This window comes from Vicugna pacos, chromosome 13, assembly GCF_048564905.1.
Source record: "Vicugna pacos chromosome 13, VicPac4, whole genome shotgun sequence".
In the NCBI taxonomy this organism is placed as follows: domain Eukaryota; kingdom Metazoa; phylum Chordata; class Mammalia; order Artiodactyla; family Camelidae; genus Vicugna; species Vicugna pacos.
This window is the reverse complement of record NC_132999.1, coordinates 4,081,995-4,095,775: the sequence shown is the minus strand read 5'-3', so window position 1 is coordinate 4,095,775 and position 13,781 is coordinate 4,081,995. Positions and strand designations below refer to the sequence as shown.

Below are 13,781 nucleotides of genomic sequence, written 5' to 3'. Positions count from 1 at the left end.
GGTAAAATCTAATTGTTATTCTATTTTTTACGCTTAGTGTAAATATTTAGCAAATGCTTTGAGTAGATGTTGAATGAAAGGAGGATACAGGCATAGCTCAGAGATATTGCAGGGTCTGTTCCAGACCACCGCAATGAAGTGAGCATCGCAATAAAGTGAATCACAAATATTGCAATGAAGTTTAGTTTCCCAGTGCATAAAAAGTTATGTTTACACTGTACTGTAGTCTGTTAAGTATGCAATGGCATTATGTCTAAAAAACTACTACATACTTTAACTGCTAAAAAATGCTGGTCATCTGAGCCTTCAGCAAGTTGTAATTTTTACAGCAGTACCACCAAAGAACACTGATCACAGATCACTGTAACAAATGTAATAAAGGAAAGATAAATAATGTAAGAATTACCAAAATGTGACAAAGACATGAAGTGAGCAAATGCTATTGGAAAAATGGCACCAGTAGACTTGATTGAAACAGGGTTGTCACAAAACTTCAATTAGTAAAATGTGCAGTATCTGCAAAGTGCAATAAAGTGAAGGGCAAAAAAATGAGGTCTGCCTGTAGAGAATTCTAAACGATGGAAGACGCAAATGAGAGGTGTGGGGAGACTGGGAGAAAAAGAAAAGGCTTCTATCAGAGGATAGATTTTTTTAACATTAACAAAGCCTGGCCCTGGATACCATCAAATTGCAATTTAAATCTAGATATTTGGTAACCAATGCATACAGATATTTGGTACCAATGAATACAGGAAGTAAAAACTTAGTTGTCTACAGTAAGTTGTTTCATGAGTGGCCCGAACCACAAATACAATCCAGTTTGTGTCATTTAGGAAATCAGCTACCGTTTAAAGAATATTGATGATTAATCAGGCACTTTATTAGATGGTTTGCTTTTATTTTTTAAGAATAGCAGCGTTCATTAAATTCTATGTACCAAGCACTATGCTAAAAATTTTAGTGTGTTAAGCCACATAATTTTCATAACACGATGAAGTATGGCATTGTCAACCCTATCTGATAGTTAGGAAAAGAAGTCAGAGAATTTAAGTAATTTTCCCAAGTTCACTCAGCTAGAAGTTCAGAGGCAGAGTCTGAAGGCAGGCGGTCCTCTAGAGCTGATCTCTCAGAATGACAATTTTTAGGAAAGCAGGACTGATTGTATCACCTCCACCTATTTGCTTCTTAAACAGAAAATAAATCATGGTGTTGCCAAGACAATGCCTTGCTCCTTTTACTGTGAACACCAAGCCTAATGACTTCAACCAAAGCATGGCTTTAATAACCACATATGCTGACTCGCAGACCTGTCTTCGGGGTTTGCATATCCACTTGCCCATTGAATTTATCCAGTAGAGATTAGCTAGCCCACAGGCACTTCTAACTCAATACATTTCCCCCAAAATGTGTTCCTCTTGCTTTCGTGCCTTTCTCAGTGCAAATCTCCGCTACCACACCAGCGTTCTCAGCAGTATTTTTATAGTGTAAATTATATCCCGGCATCCTACTGAGCAGAATTCTTCAGTGACCTCCCCTTACACTAAGACTACAACCCAGACTTTTCACATGATGTATGAAACCTGCGTCATCAGCTTCCTCCTTACGTCTCTGATCTCCTTTCATCTTCATCCCACCTTTGCTTCAGCCAAGCTGGTCTTTTCTCATTCCTTAAAACCACTAAACTCACTTTCACTCACAGTTCTCGCACTTTTTCCCTCTCTGCTCAGAATGCTCTACACCCTTAGTTCTTTCAGATCTAGGCTCAGAGGTGACCTCCTCTGAGAGGCCTTCCCTGACCATCCTCCTCGCCCCCAAACTCTAACTCTAGTGTCTTTACTGAACTTTACTCTTTCTTCGTAACACTGAAAATTTGGTAGAGAAAAACATATATTTATAAACTTGCCTACTTCTTGGCTCCCTAGTTGAAATGTAAGTCCATCAGGCTAGAACATCATCTTGTTTTACAGTTAGATTCCAACATCCAGAACAGTGACTAAAACGAAGTAGGTCCACAGTAAGTATTGCCTGAATAAATGACTAAGTCGATCCAATCATCTAACCCAGAAACGTCTTAATTTTCTTTGACACTTCCTTCTTGCCCATTCTCCATATCTATTCAGTCACCAAGTCCAACAAAAGCCCTAGTTAGGCTCTCTTTACTCTTAAATTTTAATCTTAGCTTCCTAATAGATTTCTCTGCCTCTGATAAGGATTTCTCTGCCTCTGCCTCCGGGACCTCACTCTGGTCCCATCCTTCATCCACACTGCTGCTAGAGAAACCTTTCTAAAGTACAGAATAAAATGAACATTCAGTTCATGACACTCCTTCCTCTAACACATCAGTAGTTCTTACAGCTTTTAGTACAAAAGTCAATCATCTTATTTCAGCCCTCAGGCCCTTCGTGATCTAACCCCCTGCCTACATTTCTAGTCTCACATCCCACACCTTCCTAATAAGCTTTTCTCTTTTTAGTTTATGCTCAGTGTCAAAGGGAATGAAAACCCAAAGATCAGAACAGGAAGATTCAGAATGCAGGAAAAAAAAAAATCACGCAGCAAGAGAGTTCATCTATAGAAATACAAGGAATCATTAAACAAAAAGTGAAGTATCCCTGCCCTTTCATCCTTGTGGATGTCCTGTTTACAAATAGCTTTTTACCACTTTCCATCATCTCACTCCCTCAGTAAGGGATAACAACTTCAGTCTAGAATAAATTTTGCATTGATTTTTGCATAAATTGTGTATCTGTGATAGTTTAGGAAACTGAACAAATTGCACAGTTCAGATCCCTAATTATAAGTGGCAAGAAGGCGTTTTTGCAGATCTGTCAAGTAATGCACATGACTCACTGGGGCCCTCATTTAGATTCCACATTTTCAAACCCTTCTTTTCCACTATGGCACCAAAATCTATCATGCTCCTTGAGTGGTAAAGAATTTACCTTTACCCTCAGCTCCTGGGAGGTAATCCCTAAGCCCTTAAATGTCTTGCCTGATAAAATATTTTTGCTTACCTGGGAGCTGTAGGCCACACGAGAGAGTCTAACAATGTGATTTATGGTGAGGACTTTGGGTCACGTGGTATCAGTTAACCTGCGAGGGACTGGAGACCGAGGTCAGCTACGTGGGCAGTTGAGCATGTTTACGTGACAGAGCCCCATAAAGACTCCAGACACGAGGGCTCCGGCGAGCTTCGCTGCTTGGCAGTACTCTGTGCACATCAGCACGTATCACTGCTAGGAAGGTTGGCACTGACGTGATTCCAAGGGGACAAGACAACCAGAAGCTCCATGTGGGGGACTATCCTAGACTCTTTCTCATGAATCTTTTCAATGGACTAATTTCAATCTGTATCTCTTTGCTGTAATCTACCATAACTGGGAGTGTAACAGGTTTCATGAGTTCTGTGAATCCTTCTAGAGCATTACTGAGCCTGAAGGTAGTCTTGGGGGCCCTCAAACTTGCAGCTGGTATCAAAAGTAAGTGTGGTCTTTGGGATCGCCCCCTAATTTACACTGGCTATTACATTTTTGTCAATGATTTATCTTCTCACTCCATGGCATTTTCTAACCTTGATATTTAACTTTTCCTTGAATTTCTTGTCATATCAAAGCTTATTTGTGCTTAGAAAAAAACAAAACTCATTGTTTCAGAGCCCTGACATATTTCCCTCCATCTCAGCTTTACTCATCTTACAAGACTCAGTTCAAGTGTCACCTCCTCTTTAAGCCTTCAGCGCAACTTTGTTTGCTGTCTTGTTATACACGAATGACAGACAGATCCCTTCTCACAAATCAGTCCTCTAAGCCAGCAAGGCTGACGCTGAGCTACAGGCAGATGCTCCAACCTTACTTGCCTTTCGTTTGAAACCTGCATAGTAAGCAGCACTGACAGTATTACTGCTAGTTAGAAGAAAGGGGGAGAGGGAAGAGGAGAGAAGGTGAAAGGAGAGACAGACAGGAAGTGGGGGGAGGAAGGGCGGGAAAAAGGAGAAACTGCATCTCAGTAGATGATAGAACTGTAACTCACACCCAAGCATCTGACTAACTCCAGTGGCTACCTACTTGACTCTGTGGTGGTAGAGAGCACACGCTGAAAGATACAGATATGGGCGCGCCAATGGTTACACTTGCTTCACAAGCACAGGGAGTCAGAACCATTTTACACGGCAACGTTCAACAATAATCTATCACAAATTGGAGGAACAAGGGTAGAATTATATTTACCCCTCAAAATGTAAGGATTCTCAGCATTATCTTAGAAATTGGTAGCTTCAAAGATAAGAAAGTTATCAATTTTTAGATAAAAAGAGTAATATCACTCAGAGTATAACCAATTATAGTATTAGCTCATTATTACAGAACTAAATTAATTGAAAAGAACACTTACTTTTAATGAATTCTATTAGCTCATTATTAAATAAATTAATTTAAAAGAGCCTTAATGTTCATGAATTTTCACTGCTTAAAATATTCATATATCTGGGTCAGTGAAGTCCCCAAAGCTATATTCTTTCTACTTTGCAAAATAAGACAAAATGATTATTTAAAGTAAAATCACCAGAGTTGTAAATAAGATCACACAGGCTTCGATGAACTTTTTTTCCTTGCCAATTTATCCAAGTTGACTAAGTTAACTAGGCGGTGCCTGGTATCCACGTTCTATTGCTCTACATGGTCCCAGCCACACAGTCTGTGCCAGATTAGACACAAACATAGGCTTCCTGGCTTCCAGCTTATTGAGGTAAGGAACCAAAGGAAGTTGTTTAAAACCAGCTACTTTGTTTTATTTTTTCAGTATTATCAGTACCTTGAAAAAGAAAAAAAGATCTGGAGTATTTTTTTTCCTACTAAAATGTATTGTATGCTCATCATGGAACAAGCATGTACTAGTCACTTAACAGGTGTTCTCATTTTACCAACACAACCACCCTATGTAGTAAGAACTATTATTATCTACACTTTAAAGTTGCTGAAAATGAAGCTCAGGGTATGTATGGAACTTGCTCAAGGTCACAGAGCTAGAAAGCACTGAAGCCTGGGCATAATAAACCCAGATGTCCTGGCTCCAGAACACCTGTGTGCCACTGCCACTGGGTATGCTAGGAGAGGAAATTGTGACTCTATTCTTAATGTAACTACATCTATTCTGGATAAAGAAATAAAAGCAAACTTATTTACAAAATGTCAAATGAAGCTTTAACCTATGTGTAAAATTTCTAGTTAAGTGTCCAAAAGGAGTTTGAGTGGAAAATGCCTGGAGTTACTGAAGCTAGAATGAACTGCTTCTCAGGTATCAAATTTTGGATTAATTTCCACAGGAAATGCTCTTCTTGGAGACAAGGATTTTACATGCGGTGATTTCTACACATGTGGTTTTCACACATAGGGATCATGAACCTGAGAATGCTGTGTCTGTTGACAATTAGCTTACATCTCACATGGGGCAAGGTACTACATAGAGGGGTTGCAACTACGCCTATCTCATTAACAGCCAGCCAACACAGAGTAATAAGGAAAGTAGGCTGCATCATATAAGAAAAGGGATCTTTATCGGCCAAATCCGCAGAACACTTAGCCTTAGATATTTTAAGTAGATTCATTTGGGTTTACATAAACCTTGATTATAAACAAATACAAGGTTTATTAACAGGATATTTTAATGGTTTTCTTAGCTGTGCTAAAGTTCAAAGAAGTAACTGAAAACACGGCAAATAACAGATGTTTATCTCTGCTCAGTTTTAAAATCTCACTAAAATGAGAATAAGGAAATGTGATTTAAAACTACACGGGTTAAGTGAAAGGGTGGAAGAGACAGCAGCAGGTAAGAGACATCACATTTTTGAAAGATGAAAAACATGTGAAGGAATTAGAGCTGAGAAAAGCAGGCACTAAGGGTTAATGTCGGGAAGGCCAGTTCTCACCGCAAAGCCCTGAAAAAGCTCAAGAACTGAAGGCACCAAATCACTGAATTCAGGAAAGAAGCATGGGTACCATATTGGGGGGGGAGGCTTTGAAAGTCTGTATGAGCAGTTTTGAGACCATAACAGAAGATTAAAGCTTAGTTACGTAGAAATACTGAATCAATCACAGCAGCAGGTGGAAGAGAAGCAACAAGAACAAGAGAAATCTACATCGTAAACGTTGAGCCCCGCTCCCCCCTCACACACCGGGTAAGACCCTCCCCCTGCCCCCCCCACCTGGTAAGAACCTCTTCATATCACTTAACTCCATTACCAGTGGCACCAGGATTATCGTCTACCAGTAAGACACTGGAAGATTCTTCTCTAAGGAAACTGCTCAGCCTTAGACATTTGCAGTCCAGCAAGATGGTCAAGTAAGTTCCTACATTATCACCCTCTGTGGAAAACATCCCAGTTAATAGGCCTACCCACGCAAACAGTTTCCCAGGATATTTTTATTGCCTTGCTTTTAAATGATAACACAGGTACTATAGACTTAAGAATGTTTCCAACATAAAAGGCAGACCAAAGCAAATTTGTAGGAAACAGACAATACAGGAAGTAGAATAAAAGTTCAAAAAAATTATTCTTCTCTTTGGAAAGATAAGAGCACATATTGCATCAAAGAAACATGAACAAGGTGCTATTTTTTAAAGGCAAAATCCAAGTGAGAAATCTCTTAAAAACTTAAATACAGCAGAAATTTAAAATTTAGATGTTTGAAATACTGACTTATGAAAATCTGATATAAAAAAGAATAAAAAACAAAGATGGGAAATAGGAGCTAAAAATAAAATAAGGAGCTCAACCCAGGAGATCTAATATCTGACCAACAGAACTTGCAGAAAAAAAAAAAAGAAGTGGATCAGAGAGAAAGAACACTGGAAAATTCCCCAGAAAGTGAAAGATGGTTCCACATGGAAAAAGCCTACTGTGTGCCCAACAGAATATCTTGAGAAAAGATCTATACCAAAGCACATTATTGTGAAATTTTAAAATATCAAGGATAAACATACAATCTTAAGGTTTAAAGAGCAAAGTAAAAGGTCATTTATAAAGAATCAAGAATTAGAATAGCACCGGATTTCTTAACCACAAGCCAGAAGACAATAGATAGAAGTCTTTAAAATTCTGAGAATACTATTCACAGCCTATAACTCTATATCCGCCCAAACTACCTTCAAGCATATGGATGAAATAAACACATCCTCAGAAATGCATTGCTGGAAAAAGTATACCACCTAAGTACACATCTTTAGGATGCTACTGGATGATACACTCCACTCAAACAAGGAAATGGACTAAGAACGGAAAATGTAAGTTCCAAGACACCAGATGTAACACAGAGGAGAGACGTCAACTCTATAGGAAGCTTAGAGAACTAACAATCCACAGCAGAACAGGAGAATTTTAGCTTCCAGAAGTATTTCCAAGAAAAAAAAAAAAAAAACACTTGGAGTATTTAGTGTACTCTTTAAAAAATATTTTTCAAAGAAGTTTTAAAATTCTTTCAGAGTATCTGACAAGAATTAGTGATAGTGCCATAAAAAATAGAGCAAACCAAAAAAAAAGAAAACTCAGCTGGAGGATAGAACAGGAAGGAGGCCACAGGATGGTGTAAAAATGTTAACTCATCATCAAAAGTAGGAAGCCAATATAATATATAAGCGTATTATTAAGAAATATGGAGGTTAAAACCAAAAGAAGGTGCTAAAGACTTCGGGCAAAGAAATGCACGAGTAGGGAAGGTCAAGGGATACTGTTTTCTGTTATGTTTTACAGTATGACTAGAATTTTAAACTATATACTTGTATTATTTTCATCCTTAAAGGTTTGGAAGCTATCATAAGCACCAATAAAGATTTATATTTATTTCTGAAAAATCTAACTTAGGATCATCTCTAGCTCAAACAGACATATTTGAGAGTATTAAGATTGAAAATGATATCTGCGATCATTAGCGGATCAGAATTTTCTCTGACAACGTTTTTCCAATCTCCTGATTAGATGTTATATTATTGCATCATGCCAATTCAACAATAGCAAAAACCAAACAAACAAACAAAAAAGCTATTTTAGGAGAAAAGTACTAAGTTTCTGATAACATACCATTATTTTCACTTCTTTTTTTGTGCTCAAAAGTATCCAATTTTTTAAAGTCAAAGAGGTTTTTAAAGTATTTTTCTTTTTGTTAAGAACTCACAATAAAATTTCATGGTTATAGGAAGACTGAAAATTGAGATGTCCACCCTGAAATAAAAGAGCACATTTTGTATTTTATTAATGAAATCTTAACGTTGACAGAAAGATGCTATCTTTCATTTACTCCTTTCATTGTTTCTGAATTGTTTAAAAAATCCATTCATAAATATTCAGTTTTACTTATGTCTTTCTTTGCCTGGTTTTTAATACTTTGATAGTGATACATTCTTAAACTCATAACAGCAGCAGATGGCAATTGTGAACTAAGGGGATATGTAGTGGAAAGAGGGTTTTCTGTTTTTGTTTTGTCAGAGATGGACAGACCCAAATTCAAGTCTTAGCTATGTAAGACTTGGGCAAGCCCCTTCTGTGAGCCTCAGTTTCTTCATCTACAGCACCTACCCTACAGGTTCATAATAGGATTAGAATAACACATGTAAAGTGCCAGCAAAGGACGAGATACAGAACACATAATGATGGCAATCTTCCTTCTCTTCCTTATCTTCTCTGTGGCCCAAGAGGCTTAATTTTAAATAACTTGTAGACTTTGCAGTTCAAGTAACTGAGCTCTTGGTTCTTCCATTTATTAGCCTGCAACCCTTGGGGTATTTATACATCTTAATCTTGATTCAGCAATTCATGGGCATAATCATAAGGTGATGAGGGAGTGGGGAAGAAAATATACTTTCTGCTAGCACAGTAACTGGTATATAACAAGTTCTCAGAAACTAGCAGTAATAACAAGAAATTAAGAGATGGTTTCCCTCTATTCATGGCTACTTAAAGCAAACTAAAGTAACAGAAATAACTTGGTTAAGAATAGCATTTCATGAAGTTACACTGACATGTGACCTGATTTAATGACTTCCCCACAGAAGACAGAAAATGCCTTCCATGATACATCTGAATTCACATATGTACCATCTGACAGAATTACTTATCTATGTCTACGTATCAGTTTGATCCATTTGTACCATCCTTTCCTCTGTGCCCTCTCTCCACCTTCATGTATTTTATTTACTTGTCTTTTTCTATCATTTGGTTAACTGACCAAATTGACAAGCAACTCCTTGAATCTGTCATTGAATTGAATAGCTGCTTCTGTCAAGTGAATCACTTGGCAGCCTTGCTGATACAAGGCAGAGGAGAAAAAAAATTGGGACAATAGTGATATTGCCTATAATCCAACACAGCTCCAAGATTTTTCTCTTTCACTTCATTTTTTTTAAACCTTTAACACTTGTGTTTTCACTTTGAGGCTGGAGACATTATCTTATTCACAATTCAATCACTGGCATTTAGGATATTATGTAGCAAATAGAAGATACTTTTTAAATGTTGTTTAATAAGTGGATAAATTAGGGCATATATAGATTCCTGAAACTATCCCCATGCTACCAGAGCAACCAGCTAGCAAGCAAAAACAAAACAGAACTTTGAACTATTTTCTAAACCTCCCCATGTCAATTAAATGAAATCCCAAACCCACTGGTATGCAAATTTTATTTTGTTTCTTAGTGATGTAAATCTAGACAGAACAGTTAGTAGATTCTTCTGTTGTTTCAAGAAGTGCAAAGGTAATTCAGTCACAGTTTGCCACCCTCAAGAACTCCCACTTAAAATGAAGTCACAAGCAAAGCCTTTTTACTATACAAAACTTCCCTTTTATAGAGTTTGCTTAAAAATGTAAGCAATTTCACAGCCGGAAGATCTGAGTAATTTCTTAAAGGTCATATTTCCCTCCAAAATTGGTTTCTTCACCCTTCCATTCTCATTGTACTCGGTAGAATTCCTTATTGTTTAATGTTGAATTTAAGGTTATGAGAACTTTCAAGTCATGTACTTTGCTCTCTGGGAGCAGAATTTTCTTACAAGCAAATAAGTAACAAGGTAACATTCTTACCTTGTTCTTGTGCGCGAACAGCACCCCCTGACACACATAGCACAATAAAATGAAGCAGCAGTTTCCTAAAAAAAGAAAAATAATTGGGGAAAACTTAGTTGGACATTTATTATCTATAATATAAAATCCAAAATGAACTCTACAGCATGATTAAGAATTAAGCTATTATTTCCATTAACACTGTATTTTAATATTCATATTGGTTAAAAGCCAGGGCTCTGAATTTAAGCTTCAGCTTTGCCATTTACGATGTGTCTTGGGCACATTTTTTAATCACTCTGTGCCCCAATTTCTTCATCTATTAAATCTATCTCATAAGGTTTTTTGAAGACTAAGAAACTTCATGTAAAGCACACGAAACCGTACTTGGCACACAGGAAACACTCCATAAATACGAACTAGTATAGGTGATCTTATTAGTAGTAATAGCATATATTATGTCAAATTACCACACATGCAATTTTATACAAAGTAATACAAATTTACACAAAAATAGCACAATTTACAGTCACTTAACCGTAGTGATTATAAATTGATAGAACCAGTTATTTAAATATTTTTATGTAAAATCTATTTGAATATCATATTCAAAACACCTGTACTAGACTCATGATTCTTTGTTTCTGAAAATAGTAACAACCTGTAAATGCTAAACATAGTGACTAGCAGTAACTGAGCACAATACTCAGCTACTATATATCAAAATGTTCACTTACATTGATTAGCAAGGTAAAAATATTTTGTGTTTTTTTTATTAGTATAACCAAACTTTTGATAGGTTTTGTTGATTACTCCTTGTAATTGGCTGTATTTACCTCCCAACTGAAAAATCATAGTTTCAAAAAGTAATGACAAGGATGCTGAGAACAATATTACCTAGTCTTTCTTGCTAATATAGACCCTGATTTTTGTTTTTTATTCTAACCCAGAGACTCCTCAAATGACATTTTCAAAAATACAGTCCTGCAAAGACTGATTACAGAGCCCTCTGAAAATCAGTTTTCTTTTTATTAAGTTACTGAGGTGCTAGCAGTAATTTGTAATTTTCTATTTATTACCAGTACTATGTTTTCACCTTTATTAAGGAGAATAAGGGACATCTTAATATAAGAATATAGAATTATATTATAATTGTGTGCTTATATACAATATACAATTGTACTAATTCTCCTTGCTATATTGAAAATATCACTTATATTCAAATAGTATTAACAATTTTTAGTAAGTGAAAAATGCAAATTCTATGGTCATACTCAGTAGAGTACAGCTAAATATTAAGACTGATAGAATACTTAACTGTCATTAACTCTATAAACTAATCAACTGAATAGTCAGAAATTTCAACTGATATGGCAAATAGCTGAACCATATATTTTAATGAAGCCTGTAAAAGGCTCCCATATATTATGTCCCCCATTTAGAAAAATGGTTCTCAAATGTTAGTCTGCCAAAGAACCACCTGAGGTTTTCGCAAAAAGTCCAGATTCTAAGCCTTGCCACACAGATTATGATTCATACATTTGGAGCAGATTCTCAGCATGCATATATTTTTAACCAGGTGATCCCACTATTGATTGTGTGTGTACCAATCTGAGAAAAAAAACTAAAAACATTTACTATTTACATTGTACTTAAAATATACTTTTTATTTTGCGTAAATCACATATATCTAATTTCATGGCACGAATAAGATGTGACACTTCCATAAAAATCCAGATCTGGCTTCCACACATGATTGTGTTATCAGAATCACCTGGAGGGCTTAAAAAAGATTGCTGGGCCCCACCCTGAGAGTTTGACTCAGGTTTGGGTGGGGCTCGGAATTTGCTTTTATAACAATTTCCCAGGCAATGCTGAGGCTGCTCACCTGGGCAATCCCAGTCTGAGGACCTCTGTTCTGGAAGAGAGAAGCTCAGGAGACGATGTGAGGCCTACCTGTTTCAGGTCTTTTTACCACAACTGCACAGTGGAATCACTTGGTGACTTTTAAAAACTACTAACACCCGGGTCCTGCCCTCCCCACCTCCACCCTCAGACTGATTTTGTCTCTGGTACACGGAGTTGTAAACACTTCCCAGGTGATTCTAATGTACAAAGTTAAGGACCACTGTGTGAATTTAAGATCATTTCTTTGGGTTCTCCAAGATGTAACCCCAAATATGATCTAGAGTTTGAGTAAAGGAGTCTCTTTTCCTTGCAAATTTATGTTTTCAACAAGTAACTGGCAGGATAGATATCAGTAAGACTAGAAAACAGCTCAAGATTACAGTCACTGAAGGAGCGTTCATCAGAATTACACTGTGTTAGTAGAAAGTGGACTGTGAAAAGGAGCACGCCTCACCTGCCCAAAGTAACCCCGCTCACTGCCAGCTGAGAAAACCACCCAACAGGCACTCATCTGAATAAAGCTAACTAACGAAGAGCACGCCAGCTGGCACTAATTCCTTAGAGATTCAGCCAACTCAGACTTCCCCAGTGGCCGCAGGGGAGGAAAATGGAAAATGAAGTTCCTTCCAGACATGTTAACAAGTCCATTCCTGGCGTGAGGCAGGAACACCTGAACACATCAAACATCACCCCTGAGCCAGGTGATGCTAGGATTTATGACACATCAGTCCAGCCTCACCTTATGTAAGTGTACCTATGTACTAATCTGATGACTAACAGAGAAGTAGAGATCAATGATATGAAATAGAGATTTTCTTTCTCTTTTTCTAATTCTGCCCAGAACGAATAGCCAATTATTGGGCTGCACCCCACAGGCCTGCAAGTCTCATAGCTGCCCAGCCTCCATACTAAAGAAAGGGCTCGAAACAGTGGCAGAGACACCAGTAGTTATTGGATAGGGAATCTTACAAGTCTGAAGCAAAAGGTCCTGGAGCAACACCCCAACGGCACCCGGCAGACAGCAGGCAGGACATGGTAAGACTCCCGCTACTCTGGAGGAGGAGGCTACAATTTATAGGGGAAATGACGTCAGGCTGGCTCATCAGTTACCAGGGAAACCAGCAGCTGGGGCAGGGGGCAAGCACGTAGGCAGTTACTAATTGAGCCCTCTGATTAAGAGGATTGGATAGTCATGTGAGTGAAGCAGCAGATACACAGGAGCAAGAGAGCTGCCCTTCAAGATGGCCTGACCATACAGCGAAGGAAGAACGTGAAAAGTCAAGTTCCTCGCTGGTGTTCAAGGCCCTTATCATTCAGCTCCAACCTCCCTTTTTTAGCAATATGGATCCAATTACACCTGACACCCCAAAGCACTAGCCATACCACGTCATTCTGTACTTCACGCACGGACCTTGTAAGTACCTGAAAAGTTCTCTCAGTCTCCACCTGTCAGAATTTTCAGTGTTATCAAAGCCTAATTTGAACACCTGCTTCATGAATTTTCCCATCATCCCTCAAGAGGACTGGATCTTTTCCTCGCCTCTATACTCTTGACAGTTTAATTAAAACTTTATTACAGCCCATGTATGTTGTGCCTTTTATGATTAATTAGTAAGTAAATATCTGAGCAAGTAACAGGTCTTCACCTTTTATCCATTTCTTACATGAAATTGACACAATAAATATTTTTAAACCGGAACAGAGTAATAGCAAGACCTCTCGATGACTGAGGAATTCAGCTTTTCCCTATGAACCTAATTCTCCTAACACTTCGGAAAAGTTAGGTAAAATGAAGATGCTTTTTGTTGAACTTCCAAAAAGGGAAAG

General features: G+C 37.7%; 1 protein-coding gene across 1 annotated transcript in view; it reads right to left on the bottom strand.

Annotated features, from left to right (window-relative positions):
- The window catches only part of COL24A1 (collagen type XXIV alpha 1 chain), a 397,032-nt gene that overhangs the window by 293,176 nt on the left and 90,075 nt on the right, over positions 1 to 13,781 (bottom strand). The window contains exon 7 of the mRNA XM_072974057.1: positions 10,068 to 10,132. Coding sequence (XP_072830158.1) covers positions 10,068 to 10,132 — 65 coding nt within the window. The remainder of the gene's footprint in view (positions 1 to 10,067; positions 10,133 to 13,781) is intronic.